At 40.8% G+C, this 17,849-nt stretch overlaps 1 protein-coding gene across 1 annotated transcript in view; it reads right to left on the reverse strand.

Annotated features, from left to right (window-relative positions):
• Nucleotides 1-17,849, reverse strand: part of FNDC3B (fibronectin type III domain containing 3B) — a 210,452-nt gene that overhangs the window by 41,227 nt on the left and 151,376 nt on the right. The window contains exons 12-19 of the mRNA XM_061452540.1: nucleotides 15,041-15,165; nucleotides 11,907-12,081; nucleotides 11,187-11,273; nucleotides 8,076-8,214; nucleotides 7,450-7,521; nucleotides 6,870-6,988; nucleotides 5,925-6,030; nucleotides 3,789-3,961 (exon numbers count right to left, since the gene is read on the reverse strand). Of these exons, the coding sequence (XP_061308524.1) occupies nucleotides 3,789-3,961; nucleotides 5,925-6,030; nucleotides 6,870-6,988; nucleotides 7,450-7,521; nucleotides 8,076-8,214; nucleotides 11,187-11,273; nucleotides 11,907-12,081; nucleotides 15,041-15,165 (996 nt within the window). The remainder of the gene's footprint in view (nucleotides 1-3,788; nucleotides 3,962-5,924; nucleotides 6,031-6,869; nucleotides 6,989-7,449; nucleotides 7,522-8,075; nucleotides 8,215-11,186; nucleotides 11,274-11,906; nucleotides 12,082-15,040; nucleotides 15,166-17,849) is intronic.

The following is a 17,849-nucleotide window of genomic DNA, read 5'->3' on the forward strand; positions in this document are numbered from 1 at the left end:
TGCACTCAGCAACTGAGGAACAGTTTGTGTCCCTCTGCCTTACCTTAATGTGTTCATATGTCTGTGAAATAGTCCAGCATAACTGACTTCTCGTGGATGTTAAGAGCGAGCACAGCAATAGTAAAGCACATACTGGAGTCCAAATCCAGCTTCTTTTATATAAAATGCCTGCTACATGTTAATTACGAATGGTCAGCATGTGATGGAGCCCTGGGTTCAACATGCAGGGGCATGAGGCACACACACGGCCTATGGCCTAGCTCCACAGGCAGCTAAGCCACCTGCCCAGACAACTTTTGAGCCCTTGGTAGAAGAGTAATTTAAATGCATGTTAGCAAAAGAAAAGACAATTTTCAAGAGTCTGGAAAACTGTCTTCAGCCAGCAGTGTGAGGACGGGAGAGATAACAATAGAAATAGCCTTTTTCTGAGGCTTCTTGAGTGGGATAATGAAGTTTGTTCAGCACATCCCCAAGCTAATTAAAAATCATTCTCCAGAACAAAGGAACTTTGCTGGAAGCAATGAGAGGAAAAACACTGGGATTTACTTATTCTGGAATGCAATACTAGCAACTATGAAAAAAATGAGCCACTACAAGTGCTGAACAACACTGAAATTATGAACCCCAGAAATGTATGAACCTCAACAAAATGTATCAGTATTTATGCTATTAAGAAAGGCCAAAACTGCTCACTTTGTTTGAATTACAAAGAATGCACACTCCAAAAAATCTCATTTATTGACTACTTCCGTTTTCTGAATGGGAGGAAGAAAGGTGTTTGCAACTGGTAAAGGACACCCCCCTATATTCTGCATCTCGGTTGGTAAAAAGCCCCAATCAAAACCCAAACCAGACACCTCATTTAACAAAGGGTAGGACCAGAAATGCTTTGCAACTTTAAACACTGTTTTACCATTAAAGCAAAAGGAGAAAAAAAAAAAAAAGGCAAGGCATCATATATCCAAAACTACAGGGTGGGCAATGGCTTCCATTCCAGTAAGTAAATCCAGTCTTTCCACATGTATTTACTTTGTGTTTCACAAAAAAAAAAAAAAAAAAAAGGACATTTTAAAGACAAAACAGTTTAACACTCTTGCATATTTTTCTAATACCTAACTTAAGTTTTAACAAAACTCTTCAGGAACCTGCTTAGTGAGGTTCCATGGGATATAGCTCTAGAGGGCAGGGGGGCCCAAGACTCTTGGTCAATATTCAAGGATCACCTGCTACAAGCTCAGGAGTGTTGTGTCCCAACTAGAAGGAAGTGCAGCAGGAGGGCCAGGAGACCTCCTTGGATGGATAAGGAGCTGCTTAGGAAAATTCAAAGGAAAAAAAGAGGCTTATAAAAGGTGGAAGCAAGGACAGGCAGCCTGGGATGAATACAGGGATGTTGTCTGGGAAGCTAGGGACCAGGTTAGGAAAGCTAAGGCCCAGTTAGAATTAAACTTGGATAGGGATGTGAAAGATAACAGGAAGGGATTCTATAGGTACACTGAAAATAAAAGAATATGGACAACGTGGGCCCCCTCTGGAAGCTACTGGGAGAACTGGCTACCCTGGATTTGGAGAAGCCTGAGGTTCTTAATGACTTCTTTGCCTCAGTCTTCACTGGCAAATGCTCTGATCACACCACCCAAGTCTTGGAAGGCAGATGCAGGGACTGTGAGAATGAAGATCTTGGGCCCACTGTAGGAGAGGATCTGGTTCGAGATCATCTTAAGAACCTGAACATGCACAAGTCCATGGGACCTGATGAAATCCATCTGCAGGTTCTGAAGGAGCTGGCGAATGAAGTTGCTGAGCCACTGTTCATCATATTTGAGAAATCATGGCAGTCAGGTGAAGATCCCGATGACTGGAAAAAGGGAAATATAACCTCCATTTTCAAGAAGGGGAAAATGGATGACCCGGGGAATTACAGACCAGTCAGTCTCACCTCTGTGCCTGGCAAAATCTTGGAGCAGATTCTCCTGGAAGGCATGCTAAGGCACATGAAAAACAACAAGGTGCTCGGTGACAGCCAGCATGGCTTCACTAAGGGGAAATCCTGCCTGACCAATCTGGTGGCCTTCTATGATGGGGCTACAGAACTGATGGACAGGGGTAGAGCAGTTGATGTCATCTACCTGGACTTGTGTAAAGCGTTTGACACTGTTCCACAAGACATCCTTGTCTCTAAATTGGACAGACATCAATTTGATGGATGGACCACTCAGTGGATAAAGAACTGGCTGGATGGCCACACACAAAGAGTTGTGGTCAATGGCTCAATGTCCAGCTGGAGACCAGTAACGAGTGGTGTCCCTCAGGGATCGGTGTTGGGACCGGTCTCGTTTAACGTCTTCGTCGCTGACATGGACAGTGGGATTGAGTGCGCCCTCAGCAAGTTTGCCGATGACACCAAGCTGTGTGGTTGGGTTGACACACTGGAGGGAAGGAATGCCATCCAGAGGGACCTTGACACGCTTGTGAGGTGGGCTGATGCCAACCTCATGAAGTTTAACCATGCCAAGTGCAAGGTCCTACACCTGGGCCGGAACAATCCCAGGCACAGCTACAGGTTAAACAGAGAAGAGATTCAGAGCAGCCCTGCGGAGAAGGACTTGGGGGTGTTGACTGATGAGAAAATGAACATGAGCCGGCTTCAGTGTGTGCTCACAGCCCAGAAAACCAACCGTATCCTGGGCTGCATCAAAAGGAGCATGACCAGCAGGTCGAAGGAGGTGATCCTGCCCCTTTACTCTGCTCTCATGAGACCTCACCTGGAGTGTTGTGTGCAGTTCTGGTGTCCTCAACATAAAAAGGACATGGAACTGTTGGAACAAGTCCAGAGAAGGGCCACGAGGATGATCAGGGGACTGGAGCACCTCCGGTATGAAGACAGGCTGAGAAAGTTGGGGCTGTTCAGCCTGGAGAAGAGAACGCTGTGTGGGAGACCTCATAGCAGCCTTCCAGTGTCTGAAGGGGGCCTTACAAGGATGCTGGGGATGGACTCTTCATTAGAGACTGTAGTGACAGGACAGGGGGTAACAGGTTAAAACTTAAACAGGGGAAGTTTAGATTGGATATAAGGAAGAAGTTCTTTACTGTGAGGGTGGTAAGGCACTGGATGGGTTGCCCAGGGAGGTTGTGAATGCTCCATCCCTGGCAGTGTTCAAGACCAGGCTGGACGAGGCCTTGGGTGATATGGTTTAGTGTGAGGTGTTCCCACCCATGGCAGGGGGCTTGGAACTTAGTGATCTTAAGGTTCATTCCAACCCTAACTATTCTATGATTCTAACTCCATGTAAGTGAATAACTTTAAACCTTGTTATCTCTGTCATAAAGATTCCCTTGGAATAAACACATCAACATCCATGTACTCTTGCTGGGACTGCCTTTATAAAAGGCCTTTGGAAAGATGCTCTTACAAAGCCAAGTGTAACTGATTCAAACCTGACTGAATCAATAAGATCTTCCAAGAAAAAAGAAAGAATTTGATGGGAGGGGAATATATAGAGGTCTCCTCATAAGCAGATAGGACTTTTAGCAGGGATTTTGCACATTTTGGTGCAGCTGATTTTGGCCAGTCAAATCATATTACTAGATAAAACTTCCTTTTAAAAGAGTACCAGATTTAAAACTGCAGCTCTTCCTCTGAAGTTCCTTTAAGCATTTCTCACTTCATTTTCTTTTGCCTATCTCCCTATCACCTATCTGATCACCAGCATTAACACAGTCACTCTCCATCTTGGACACAGTACCACAGTGAGAAAAAGTCAAAGCACATTCTGGCACTCTGCACGTACCCCACCATCATTCAGAGCTCTCACTCTGAACCGGTATGTTGCTCCAGGAAGAAGGTTGCTGATGGTGCACTCCAGATCAGGCCCATGGTACACTTCAGAAACTACTTCCTCAGGTTCTGTCATTTCTACACTATACTCTGAGATGGGACAGCCACTTTCTGATGGAGGGACATCTAGAAAGAAATCATATCATTCATTAAGAACAAAGGATGCATGCCAGGAAAGGTCATTTTTTATTTCATATACCACAGAAGTACATGTGCGTAGATATATACCTGCACATATATCTACACACATGCACACTACCAAAAATGATTACCCTCTTCAATAGATGCCTTACCTGCAGTATCTCATCCATGTACATGATTGAGAATTTTAAAGCAAATTAATAAAATTACTCTTAGCCCTACATATTCACCAGGTCAGATTATTCCATGCATGAGAAGCACCTCCCCCAAGGCAATGATCTGCTACCCTGAGAAGTCATATTTGACGCCAGGAGGTGCCCATCTACTTTTTAAGCAGAACATGGTAGTTACTATCATCTTCTGAGGATGAAAAAAGAAAGTACTCTGCTGCTTTTCTCCAGTCTCAAAAGTGGTGTTGCATGCAAAGAAATTGTCACTGAGGCAGGAGACAAATGTATAGGAAGCTGCATGAAGCATAGGACTAGCGCTGAATACACCCTTTCTGGGATAGAAAAATAAGAAAGCACATGGTGGCTCTCTCACCCAATCTTAGCTTCTGGCTACAGCTGGAAACAGGCAGAGGTGGGTCATGCGCACTCCAAAACTACTGCTTGTATGTAGGATTTCTGGCAAAGCCCCACCTCTTCAACACCCAATAAAAGTACGAACAACCACCATGCTTGAACTTTATTAGTCACACTGCTAACATTTATGAGATTCTACATCTCTGCGCTTCACCTGGAATAAGCTTTTTGGAAAGCTAAATTTGTTTTCTATGTCTGTTATCTGTTTTGTTGTGGGCACCTTTTTCTCCATGAAAACAATATATTTGACACTATTTGCATGTTATTTTACAAGACAGTACCGCAGAATCAACCTGCCTGGGGTTCTGAAAAGCAATGTTCCACCACAACAGGGATAGCGTAAGCATTCAGGAAACAACATGGTATCTTGGATGCACAGAGGAATTTATGCTGGTGTTGAGATGCATTTGTCACTTAGAAATCATACTGCTCTAAAACTTATCTTAATGAATTATGCAGCAAAGAATCCTGAATGCTGCAAGATTATCATGGTAAAGAAAAAACAATCTTTTGGATACTGGCTTGTACATTGTATTCTAAAAATGTGCAATTTTTTTTGCAGTCTAGTATCATTCCATGGTCCAAGTTCTTTGCAAAATTGCAGGTGTCCAACGGACTCTGCATGTTATACTGTGGCTCAGGGTTTAAAAGCCACCCAAAATCCTCAAAATGTTCTAACTCGAATTTCTGAGAGAAGTCATAGAATCATAGAACAGTTCAGGTTGGAAAGGACCTTAAGATCATTTCATTCCAAGCCCCCCGCCACGGGCAGGGACACTTTCCACTAGACCAGGTTTCTCCAAACCCCATCCAATCAGGCCTTGAACACTGACAGGGATGGAGCATTCACAATTTCCTTAGGTAACCTGTTTCAGTGCCTCACCACTCTTCACAGTAAAGAGCTTCTTTATATCTAACCTAAATCTCTCCTGTTTAAGTCCTATATTAGAAGTAGCAACCTGCTTCTGCTAAGTCAGTATTACAAAGGAATAAAAAAGATCTTGAATCACATGGTGTTTTTGCAATAAAAGTACAGATATTCTAAAATAGCTGATACTTTATAGATCCGATATAGAGACAGGTCCCAACTAAAACAAAAGTAGGAGCACAGTATCAGGCCTAAAAGACAGCTGGAGGACAGCTAAGTTCAGAAACCCAATACAGAGCCACAGCAGTTGATGAGAAGATGTATTTCTGACTTGCACAAACTTCACTTGACTTTGTACTTCTCAGTGAACAGAATACACTGGAACTTTTCACAAGGTCTAACAATAGAAATAAAACTAAAGCAAGTTCAGCAACTAACCATCAAGATCAAAGCATCAACATCACATCATCAACAGTGAAATGCTCTACCAGCTTACCCCATTGTAGCTGTATTTCTTTGTGCTTCGGCTTCCCCAACACTCTTGGTGGCCGACAGTGACCAGGTGCAACACTTAGTGTACGGACAGGTAAACTTTCAGAACACTGGAAGAGAACAAGAGCTAAAGTTAGCTCTCTGGTACAATTACTGCCTACAAAGTGACGTATGATTAGAAAGTGGCACAAGAAATTGTTTCCTAAAACAACCACTTATTAGAAATTCATGTTAAACAATAAAGACTAGGAGATGCTATCAAGCATGTTACTTATAAATGCAATTTATAATAGAGTTCTTTCATTAGCATACTCACAACTGTAGCATAGGAAACTTTGATGGCTAATGTTATTGGGTTCTTAATTTCAATTTTCATAATAATATCAAGCCTAAGGTACTCAATCATTAAAAAAAAAAAAAGAAAAAAAAAAGAAAGCAAGAGGAATAAAAGTGTAGGCACTGAAATTATTTTAATTCAAAGGAGGGAATGACAAGAATCAGCATCTGGAAAATGGAACCCAAAAATTTAAAGAAGAATTCAGACATGTGAAAGGTAATTAATTATTACAACAAACTACCCCTACTGCATGCCCAGCTTGTCAGTACAGGCTCATGTACACAAAAGTCTATGGCCTTTCTCAAGCAAGTAGCCAGATCAGATAAACAGCATGGTCTTCTCTAGTGTAAGTATAAACACCTACAATTTGGTTTTGAAGAAACCTAATCTCATTATACTGCAATCTGCCTGAAAAAATCTCATCAGGTAGACAGAAGTCTTGTAAAATTCACCAACTTGCAACATAAGATTAAATGTAATCAGTAAAGTGTAGGTTTACTGTGCTACAGGAAAAATATTCACCTTATTTTTAAAGAAATCTTTTACCAAAAATAGGGGATAAATCTCTGAAAAATATAAACCCAATAGTCCTTACTGTTAAACAATACTTACCTGACTGTGTCCACCAGTGCTAATACAGCATGCCCGGAGTTTATACAAAGTGCCTGGTTTCAAGTGAGTACAGGTATATTCTGTAGCTGATCCACTATATGCCACTTCCCACTGATTTGCTAAAAAAGGAGATACATCCAAGTTTAGAGAAGAATAATGCAACACGTTCAGAAGTGTCTAGGAAAATCCTTAAGGTAGTCATCCACAACTGATGTATTTCAGGGAAGTCATTAGTGTTAATATTACTATGAATGGTACTCTATCCTAAAAGACATACATATACATAGACACATATACAAGTATTTTTAAAACATATTAAATATATTAAACCCAACAGCAGGTTCATCAATAGAGCCTAAAATTCTACCAGTAGAAAAGAAAAAGAGCATACTTAAAAAAAGCCACACCAAAACCTCCCGAAAACCCAACCAAAATTCTCTCTCAAAACCTGCATGTACATAACTCAGTTTCAATCATATGTAGAGCATAAGTGCATTAATAAAATATTAGCCCAAAGGGTCAGAACTTCTTTATAGCAGCCATAACAGAATGAAACGGAGGCAACTTGTTTCAACTTTACCTTCTGGACTTCCTTGAGAAATCTCTAGTAGATACTTCAGGATTTCTGAGCCACCGTTATCCTGTGGAGGATCTGAAAAAATAAGGTAATTTGTCAAGATTAGGAGTGAAATATAACACTCGATACAGAAGCTTTTTCTGATTCTGCTCCTTCTCCTCCATAAACTCCCCCACAGTAACTACACTAAGGAATTTATAATATAAGTATATAGCAGACATTAGTTTTCTGCATGAGTCAGAATAAGGCAGCTGGATAATAACGCCACAAACATAATTATGGAAAAAGCATTGAAAAAGATGCAGCATAGAGGCTTGTCCATCGATGAAGGAAGCGGCTGGAATGATGCTGCAACGGGACAAGAAATGTAAGGTGAAAAGGTTGAAGATGCACTTGAGTGCCAGTTAGTCAATAACAACAATCTACATTTTTGATTCTGAAACGTAAGAGTTTCCACAAAATTTTTAAAATGTTAAAACAAATTAAGTTGGAAAGCTCTCCAAATAAGTTTACTGATGAGAAGCAGCATGAAAAAACAAAGTTCTAATACATATTTAATACTTACATAATTTTGTTAGAATTTATTATGACCCAGAAAAGCTCTACTATGACAAACTGAACTGGCTTACCCCACTTCACACTAAAGCCATGAGACGTTACTGGCCCCTTAATAACGGGTCTGGCTGGAGGTCCTGGCCTGTCCGGGCTTGTTGTACAGACCAACACTTCGCTGGGAGAACTCTTTCCTTCCACATTAGAAGCAAACAGCTGAAACAAAACCACCACAAGTTTACCATTGTTTACTGTAACTGTTTTTCTGACAGTTCTGGATGAGACTTGTTTTAGCAATTGCACAAATATCATTAAACTGAAAAGTATATCACATCCCCACACAACAAAGTGTGTAGGATATAATAACAGATGTTAAATTGCCATGTTGTTTCCTTACAAACCACATGGGTTTCTTCCTTCCCTCCACTAGCAACAGATCATGACATGTTTAAGACAAGAGCACTGCTATTTTTCCCTTAAAAAAAGAGTCATGTAGCAGTTATTTACTCATAAAAGACTAAAATGATAACAACTATGCTATTTTTGTTTTGGTTGTATTTCAAATTGCTATTTAAAACAAATTAATTCACAGTATCAGTAATCATAATTAAAAGCTTAAATAGGATGACATGCAAACAAGAAACATAATCTACAACCACTGAAATGAGCAGGATGTGCACAAAGAAAACTCTCAGCCAAATCCTTTGTTTCTACTCAAGAGCACCTTCTCCTGACTTCAGGAAAAAGGTTGCTAACCTAAGACATGAGGACCTAGCCAGGAGACTGAGCAGATCAAGATCATACAAGAAACCCCAAATGGTCCTATGTTTTGCGGCTGCTGAGAGCTCTATTAGCTCACACTAGTCTCTGGGACAAAGATCCACTGCCAAGAAGTGAGTAATAAAATATGTATTATAATTGCTAACTGTAAATATAAGCTAGCAGGAACTTTTCCACTTGGGAAGCTCTGTTATTCTCAGGAGCAGTCATTTCTATCCTCTCTCCTAACACAGGCATCTGAGGAAAACTACTTGTAACTTTTAAGGCCAAAAAGTATGCTTGCTTTAAACAAGTCACTAAAGCCACTATCAACTCCTGTGTATCATCTCTCGGTTCTTCTCTGACTATTCTTCACTTTAAGACATCTTGCCATGAACACCAGATACATGAGCTAGACAAATATCCCAGTAACAGCTCTAGGGAATCAGAGTGAGCTACTAATGTAATGCAATATTTAAACATTTCCCCTATGTATACAGCTGAAGACTGCACTAGCCTGGCAGGAACTGAAAATTCCAATTAAATTGATTGTTCAAGGAGGAACTTGTCAGAGCCACAGCCTCCCCAGCCTAGAGTCCCCCATCCTCTTACATGGAATAAAAATAAAACTTTGTTTCCAGGTCACTGATAAGATTATGAAACAGTATACACAGCGCTGCTTTTTGTGGAACCTCACTAGAAACAGCCATTGGCGATCCCCTTCTGTGCTGACACTTCACACATTTCAGAGAATGAAATTACTGCACGTTGTTCTGTTGGTATCATTTGCCCTTCTGTGCCAAAACCTCACCTGGTATTGAACAAATGCCTTTACAACAATGTACTACACTGCCATTGCCACTTTAATTAACCAACCTTTATTTCATCAAAAATTTTAGCAAGGTGTCTTCTCTGTAAGCAAACATTGTCTGGTATGAATTAAATTATCTCCATCATTCTTTATTATTAAGGGGGTTCTCCAAAGCACCGTATTTTGCCCAGGTTCAAAGACAAGCCAGTAGTCCCCACCACAAGTTTTAAAACACTGTTGTCATTCCAGGGTGTCTGTGTTTGGTTTTGCTGGTGTTGTTTTATAGTTTTGGGGATCCTTCCCCAAGTCCTGTAGCGAATTAATGCTGATACGCATGCAACAAGAGAACATCTCCGTGTTGAGTCAGATCAGTGTTGTGCTTGTAGCCACTGACATGAGGTGACAAGTTTGCTCTGGTATCAACTCAGATTTGTAAAATTCACGTTTAATTCAAAAGCAGGGCTGCAGAGAAGCGCTAACTGTCCTTTTCTGTAAGACAGCCACTGAAGCTTTTACAATGCTGAACTTTAAAGGCACCATCTTTGAGCAACACCACAACTTTCCGATTCTTCGGGTAGTTCTTCACACAACTTCACAAGGTCTTCTGTCAAAGAGTATCCAAAGTTGGTTTTAAGGATTTAAATGAGTCTATCAGTAAAGCTGTATTTTTTGCTGCCCCTGAATAGCCTACAGAAGCCAAATGACTGAACTGACACAAACCCATGGCATCCTTCAGTCCCTGCTGTTTACAACAACATGAAGCTGCTTCCAGATACGATTTCATGTTGGCATGATGGATATTGGCTTTACAGACAGCTCCTTGTCATCTCTGGAGGGATGCCAGCACTCAGGACAGCACAGCCAAACACTACCTTGTAGAGCCATGCACAGCTCCTGGCTTTGCTGAGCTGCTATGGACGGATGGACAGGCTGGCCTTGGGGATGAACAGACAGCCACACCACACGCTGTCTGGTAAAAAACACACAGTCTGCTCCTCGATAGCAGCACCCAGCACTTGTGTTGTGCTTGATTGCTTTGGCAGCAGTGAGGCAGATGACTGAATTTTGTGTTTGCAAGAAGACTTCAGAGCATTCTCTCTTGAGAAGGATCACCCACAGAACAGGAGACACCAACACTTGCTGCTAAAAACCACCTCCAAAACCAGCCACATGTGCTTATGAGATAGAAAAGCTTCAATTTCTGCATGTCAGGGGAGGACAGGCCACTGAGCTGGGGAAGGAAGCTGTGCACAACAATGGAGCTTACAGTGTTTGCTCCATTGCGTAGAAGTGAGATTGGTTTTGTGACCATGGGTCAGGTTTTTGGGGAGCAATGCAGCAAACTACAAGCACTTCACATCCCGAGTTGCACTTTTCCAACATCACACCTGACAGTACATGGTATTAAGAACTATGCTTGTTTTAAAGAGACTGAGCAATAAGCATCTCCCCTGTGATAAAAGTAAAACTACAACAGTTTAATCTATTAGGTCACAGTATAAAGTAAATTTGCATTTGATGACTCCAATTTGCAGGTAGTACTAAAGGATCCCTACCATTCCTGGAAAAAACCCAACACAGAAAATATTACACAGTGACAAGAGGAAAAAGATTTTACCCTGAATTTATACTGTGTGCTTCTTCTGAGATTCTTCACAGTACAGGCTTGCTCCTCTCCAGTGTACTTTGGGTGAAACATGCTATTCTAGAAAAAACAAAACCAGACAAATATCCGTAACTAAGGATTCTGAGAAAGTGCTCTCTCTATTATAGTCTGAAGCTATATTATAGCAAAGGGCCTTTACATTTTAGTGCTTATTATTACTATTCTCATCATCATTATTGTTACTTCTAAGACACAAGGCTTAATAATTTTCCTTCTAGAAGGATGTTGCAACGGACCTGAATAATACAATTTTTCTGTAAAATAAGCACAAACCCAACCGTGACAGTTTAACACATGTTACAGAAATAGAAGTGGCAGATGACAGAACACAAGGGCACCACGCAGCAGTGAGAAGGACACAGCAGACTGAACTGGTTAAGGACAAGGTGCCCAGTACCTTACAGAGCTGGGTAAAGCTTTGTGAAGTGATCATGGTACCTTACAGAGCTGGGTAAAGCTTTGTGAAGTGATCATGGATGACAACACAGATTTTTAGCTAAGGATTCATAATTCTGCTGTGGACCAGAATAAATCACACAGCTCTGTCCTGCCAAGTACCCAGTAGTCCTAAAGACCCTCCAAAGCTGCAATCCACAATTTTCTCCATGATCTTGAATTAGTAAGTGAAAACACTAATTCGTGCAGCATACTTCATAGTAACATGGTACTTACACTATCTTCTTCCTGAATCTCCAGGGTGTAGGAAATCACTTCCTCTGGTGTACATCCTTCTACTTTATTCCACTGCAATGCGATCCATGTAACACCAGCTCGAACAAGCCTTGGGGCTGAAGGGGTCTGAGGAATATTACCTGCGGTATAGCACACCACCTCCTGGCTGTACCCACTGCACAGAAACAGAGGAATGTTAAAAGATACAAACAAAAGAGAACTAAATAAACAAACCTCAGTGTATTTACAGAAGTATTTCACATTTTCAAAAAATCTAGACAGTGTTAAAAATGTTAAAATATGAACACCCAGTTAGGAAATGCCAGAACTAATAATAGCAAAAAATGTAGGACTGTGTGTTTTCTCATGGTCATTTTTACAGATTTCATCCCAATAACATTGGAAAAAATAATATTTGTATGCCTAAAAATATTTACTATGAACTGTGAAGTAGAGGAAAATCTCATGTAACAAAGGGGAACTAAACATAGGAAATAAAGTCCCAAGTGTTCAACTTGCAGAAGTGGAACTTGACATACAGTTTCCACCTTTTATAAACTCAGAATACAGCTTATGTTTAAGCTACACCCCTGAAAGCAGCCTCCTTCAGCAAATCTGGTCCCACTGTTTCAGACATCCTCCTCCAAGGAAAGCAGGGAAAATTTATCCAGTCATGACCATACATGCTCAGCATCATGTAGGAGCTGTCTGGTGCAGGCACAGATGCCTTCCAACCTCCCAGGCTGGCTCTACTCCCTTCCAACTCTCCCTGCCCAAACTTCTTTGCATTTTAAGCTGAGCATAAAGTTCCTCCTTTGCACAGCTCAGGTTGCAATCAGAGAACATCTGCAACAGGGGAGATACACGCTCTTATCTTCTATAGGGGGCCTTCTCTAGGGGGCCTATAGGGATGCTGGGGAGGGACTCTTCATTAGAGACTGTAGTGATAAGAAAAGGGGTAACGGGTTCAAACTTAAACAGGGGAAGTTTAGATTGGATATAAGAAGGAAATTCTTTCCTGTTGGGGTGGTAAGGCACTGGAATGGGTTGCCCAGGGAGGTTGTGAATGCTCCATCCCTGCGGTGTTCAAGACCAGGTTGGACAAGGCCTTGGGTGATATGATTTAGCGTAAGGTGCCCCTGCCCACAGCAGGGGCGTTGGAACTAGATGATCTTAAGGTCCTTTCCAACCCTAATTATTCTATGATTCTATGATTCTAAATCCCAGCAGACAATGGCTTAAAACATAATAGGCAGTTGTGTCAAGCAAGTGTAGTAAGAGTTCTCTTAAGACTCCATGCTGAATATATTACATATAATGGAAATTTGAGAACAGAAGTTAAAAATGGACAAATTTTGGCAAATTTTCAGGAGAACAACATCAGAACTCTCAACTGAAGGTAACATTCTTGCAATTTGCAAACCTCTGTTTCCAAAATAAAAACATATTTTGATTGTTAAAGTTGTGGCATGAGTTTAATAAATACAAAAAGCCACATCTCCTTTTCCTGAGTCTTCTTTTGCAAAAATAACATATTTGTCGAAATATTCTTACAGCTATAAAATCCATCTATTTTTATATATATAGATATATAAAATTCACCTATTTTATATATATAGTTATAAAACCCACCCACTAACCCCAAAACAAGGCAATAACCATCTTAAATGGTAGGTCCACAAGCATTATTGCCAACCAAACCTGTCTTATGACACAAAGTGCTGGATGACATTATCATGTTATAATTTTGAGCGCTGTCTATAAAAATAAGCCACGTGCTGTTGGTGCTTATCTTTACAGATTAACACAGAGCAGCTCATCATAAATATAGTTCTTAGTTCACTTTCCCCTCCAGTAGCCTCAGGAAAAAAAAAAAAAAAAAGGAGAGAGAAGAACAAAGAAAGGGAGGGAGGGTTGAATCATGCCCTAAGATATTTTAAATATCTGGAATATGGTAAAGAGATGCTAAAGCGGGGAACTTTGCACAAAAACGGCAGTCCGAGTTACACTGAGCAGATCCAGCTCAAGCCTCTTTCTCTCTATAGATCAAAAATTATTTCAATAAGAAGGGAAGCAATCTTGCAAAAGGACTCTTCTGCACACATGAACAGTCCCAGTGCATCTCATAGGGAGAACACAGGAACATGAATGAAGAAACTTTTTAAAGCTACATATTACTAAGAGGCTTGTGTTCTGGAAAAGCAAACAATACAGGAATCTCTCTGAGTAAAATACATTGTTTCTTTTTCTGTCCTTGTGATAATGATTAGATCCTGTTTAGCTACAAAGGACAATAAAGGAGTAAACAAGAGCACTGGATGTTTAGCTTCTTCACAGCTAAACTCTTCCTGGCTTACTTTCCTTCTGTAAGTACAGGAGCGTGCAGCCCCTGCAGCATGACTGACGTCTCTTTGGGCAAACTCTGGTCCTCAGCTGTGTAACTTTTAGCCCAGGGCTCCCCAGAAGCTCCTGGAGGATTGCAGTAAGTCTGAATGCTCATCATCTTCATTCGAGTATATCTCTTCATGTGCAAAGAAAAGCAGAACCTGAAACCCATCTTTCAAGGCCTACGGATGTGCCTGTTCTCTCTCGGTCCTGGCTCTCTCACCCTTCTTTCCCACCCCATCAGCCAGATCTGCCAGTCCTGTGGAAGAAAGAAGGGACTGTACTGCTGAAAAAAGACAGAAGGGTTTTGCTTGAAACCAGAAAAAATAAATACACCAAGATTCCTTTCAAAATCTGTAACTTAACTTCCTCCTGCTTGTTTTTCTTGGTTCACAGAGGTCCCTAGTGGGGATTTTACATAACAGATGTATTCTTTTTGTATTAGGAATAGACCACAAAACACCATTTAACACCTCAAAAGAAGCCTATCTTCTTAGGCTAACCTCATCATGCTGAAGGTACATGGCAATTCCCTGGGAGATGAATGTTACCACCAGGGAAGCTGTGACTTACTCTAAGAGATTAATAATAAAGCAAATGTCAGATATTTAACACAAAACCATAAAGAGAAAAAAACACACCACCCCTCCCCAAATCTCCCCAGAAATTCCTCTTTATTCTGTCATTGATAGTTAAAACTTTTCAATTACCACTTTTTCTGCAGAAAGCATGTACCTTGAGCAACTTACCTAGTACCGACATCATTCTGAGCTGCTAATCGGAAGGTGTAACCCAAAGCAGGACAAAGCTTAGTCAACTTGCAATGCTTCTGGCTTCCAAAGTAGCATTCTCTGAAACCACTGTTCCTCTTTCCCTAGAAAGAGAGAAATCTGTAATCGGATAGCTATGAAACAAAACCACATGGTTCTTACTTTAAAAAGATCTGTTAAATTATATTAGAATTAGATGCTTTCATAAGGCAGTGTACAAAGAAAGCTGTGCAAGCCACTGACAGCACTGATATTCTACCTAAAATAACATGAATCAACACACACAATCCGCTGCCAGATTCCCATCTTCGTGAGACGTACCTACATCTTTTGTCATTCTGCTTGAAACGCTATTTATCCTACTAATTAACAAAAAAGCGTGCAAATTTAAGGTAAAATTAATCTCTGAACCGACCTGTTCACAGGAGCATAGGAAAGCTGCAACCAACATTTCTCGGAAGTGCTACGCTCTGCACCTCAAATCCCACGTAAACTCTCTTTGGTCCTTTGAAAACACTCTATCCCACAAGAGGGCTCTCGCTCCCCACGGTCCAGCCCATGGCCAACCCCAGCTGCTGCCACCGAGAAGGACGTGCCTGGGTTTGAACCCCATGCTCTTCAGGGCAAAATAGATGGAGGGATATTTAAGGTACCAGGTTCTGTAACCATCCCAGTTCTCAGAGCACGTGGCATGGGATGAGTAAAGAGGATTTATTAGAAAGCATGCAACTTTCTTAAGAAACTTGGATGACAGAGCTTTCATTGGAGCTTCACATCAACATGACCCAGAGCGATGAAGATCCCTGACAAACCTAAGATGGGGCAGCAGTGAGAGAAGGTATTGAGACACTTCCCCAGCTCCCAAGTACTTCCTCAGGTACAAACCAGTACAGCTGAGGACATGAACATTCAGAAGTCCTCTACCTCCCCGCCACATTTAAAAGAAACCAAAACCCTTTTCAATCCCACCCAACCTGGTACCCTTGAGGTAAAAACAAAGCTGAGCTTTTTGCAGGACACAGACCACAGGACAACAAAGAATATTTGGTCTCATCCTGTGCAACACACGGGAAATGGTCAATTTGAAATCCTTTGGGGAAAGGGCATAAACTGCTCAGCTCCACATAAATAATTTCTCCCTGAGCTGAAGCAGTTTAAAGGAGTTTTAATTTCAATACTTGAACACAAAATTAATGCATAATCACATTATAAAGAACCCAAAAGCACACCAGGATAGAAACCTAACAAAGCACACCTGTGAGCTTGAACTGGTGCAGGAGATAGTTATAGCCATCTCTGCAACTTCTGACTTAAGAGCTCTGCTATAGCATTCGCTGGTTTTGGCACCTGTCTACAGGTCTATTTTACTGAGATAAAATAAAAATGAACATCTGCCCATACACAAAGCTACTTATTTCACCTGGCATACAAAGCTTGAAAGAAGATTTGATGTTTCTATGCCTAAGCAGACTAACAGTAAGATAATTCACACAAATGTCCCTCACTGCAGCCTCACCTGTTGCTGCCTCCTTGGGGTCTGTGTGCCCTCTCACACACCATTCTTCCTCCACACTCAATACATCAACTTTAAATGCCCCAAAATCTCAAAAATGCCTGAGTGGGACATATGTTTTTCACCAGCCCCTGGTCAATTTCCACTTCTTTTCATGCGCATTGCAGCCCATAAGGAAGAAAGACATAAAATACTTGCAGTATGTCTCCAAAATATGTTTATCAAACTAGAAACAATCATGCAGACCTCCATCATGGCACAATTTCAGGACACTGAAGGGTCATTTAGCACACTGGCAGATAGCCATAACTTACTTCTATTTATAAGATGTGATCCTACACTTGTTCTAGAACTTGGTTTTATACAGTCTTCAACTTCATCCACCTGCTCCAGCTGTAACATTACTGTGTGACTCAAGTAAATTATCTGGTGGAATGGTGGAATTGGAAGAGAATGACGAATCTTAAAGTCTTTTGTAAAAGAGAAAACTTTTTCAGATCTAAAATCCTTAAAGATATATGATAAAATTCCTTTTGGACAAAAATAATAGGTCACCATACTTCCCAGCTCAGCAATAATGTATTTAAAACTTAATTAGTAATCCTATCTTTTAGTAGAATACCCATTCATCAGTGCAGGACTACTAAGCACAGAATTCCACCACCCCCCCCCCCCCCCCCCGCAAACTCTCTTTTACAGGCTTAGGTGCATTAAATAAATTTTTCTCTAAGTCTTTAATGACTTCACTATTTGTAAAGCATTTGAAAACACTTCTTTTTGATTTCTTAAGAACAGTTGCTTGTTTATTTTGGGGGTTTTTATTCTTTTTGTGTGATTTTTCTCCAAAAGAACAAAGCGACCAAATGCTAAGCATGTAGTTGACAAAGCAATGAACAGAATCGGCTGGCTAAAAAGGCAAGTCCTGGAAAATCTCTCTCATCTGTAGCACAATGCCTGAAGTGAGAGCAATGGGCCAAGAAAACTCCAATTTGTCAACTGGTGGATTAAAACTTTGCAGAGGTTGCCAAACATTTAACATACGTCCATCTTTATAACAGTACAAGTTCTGATATTGTATATATTTTTCTTCTTGAACTGGCATTGTACCCTCCCCAGACTTGCACAGAGACCAACTGGTATTCAAGTTACTCAGACTGGCTGGTATTTTGGATTCTATTGGCACTAATTGGAGAGGTTGGCCGATATTTCTAATTAACCTGGCATTAATAGCCTGGAAATAGTCTCTCTGCTCCTTCTCTCCCAAGATTTATGAAA

Source organism: Pezoporus flaviventris, unplaced genomic scaffold (genome assembly GCF_033815535.1).
Source record: "Pezoporus flaviventris isolate CSIRO_AGI_PZ_B2104156 unplaced genomic scaffold, CSIRO_AGI_Pfla_v1 ptg000013l, whole genome shotgun sequence".
Taxonomy (NCBI): domain Eukaryota; kingdom Metazoa; phylum Chordata; class Aves; order Psittaciformes; family Psittacidae; genus Pezoporus; species Pezoporus flaviventris.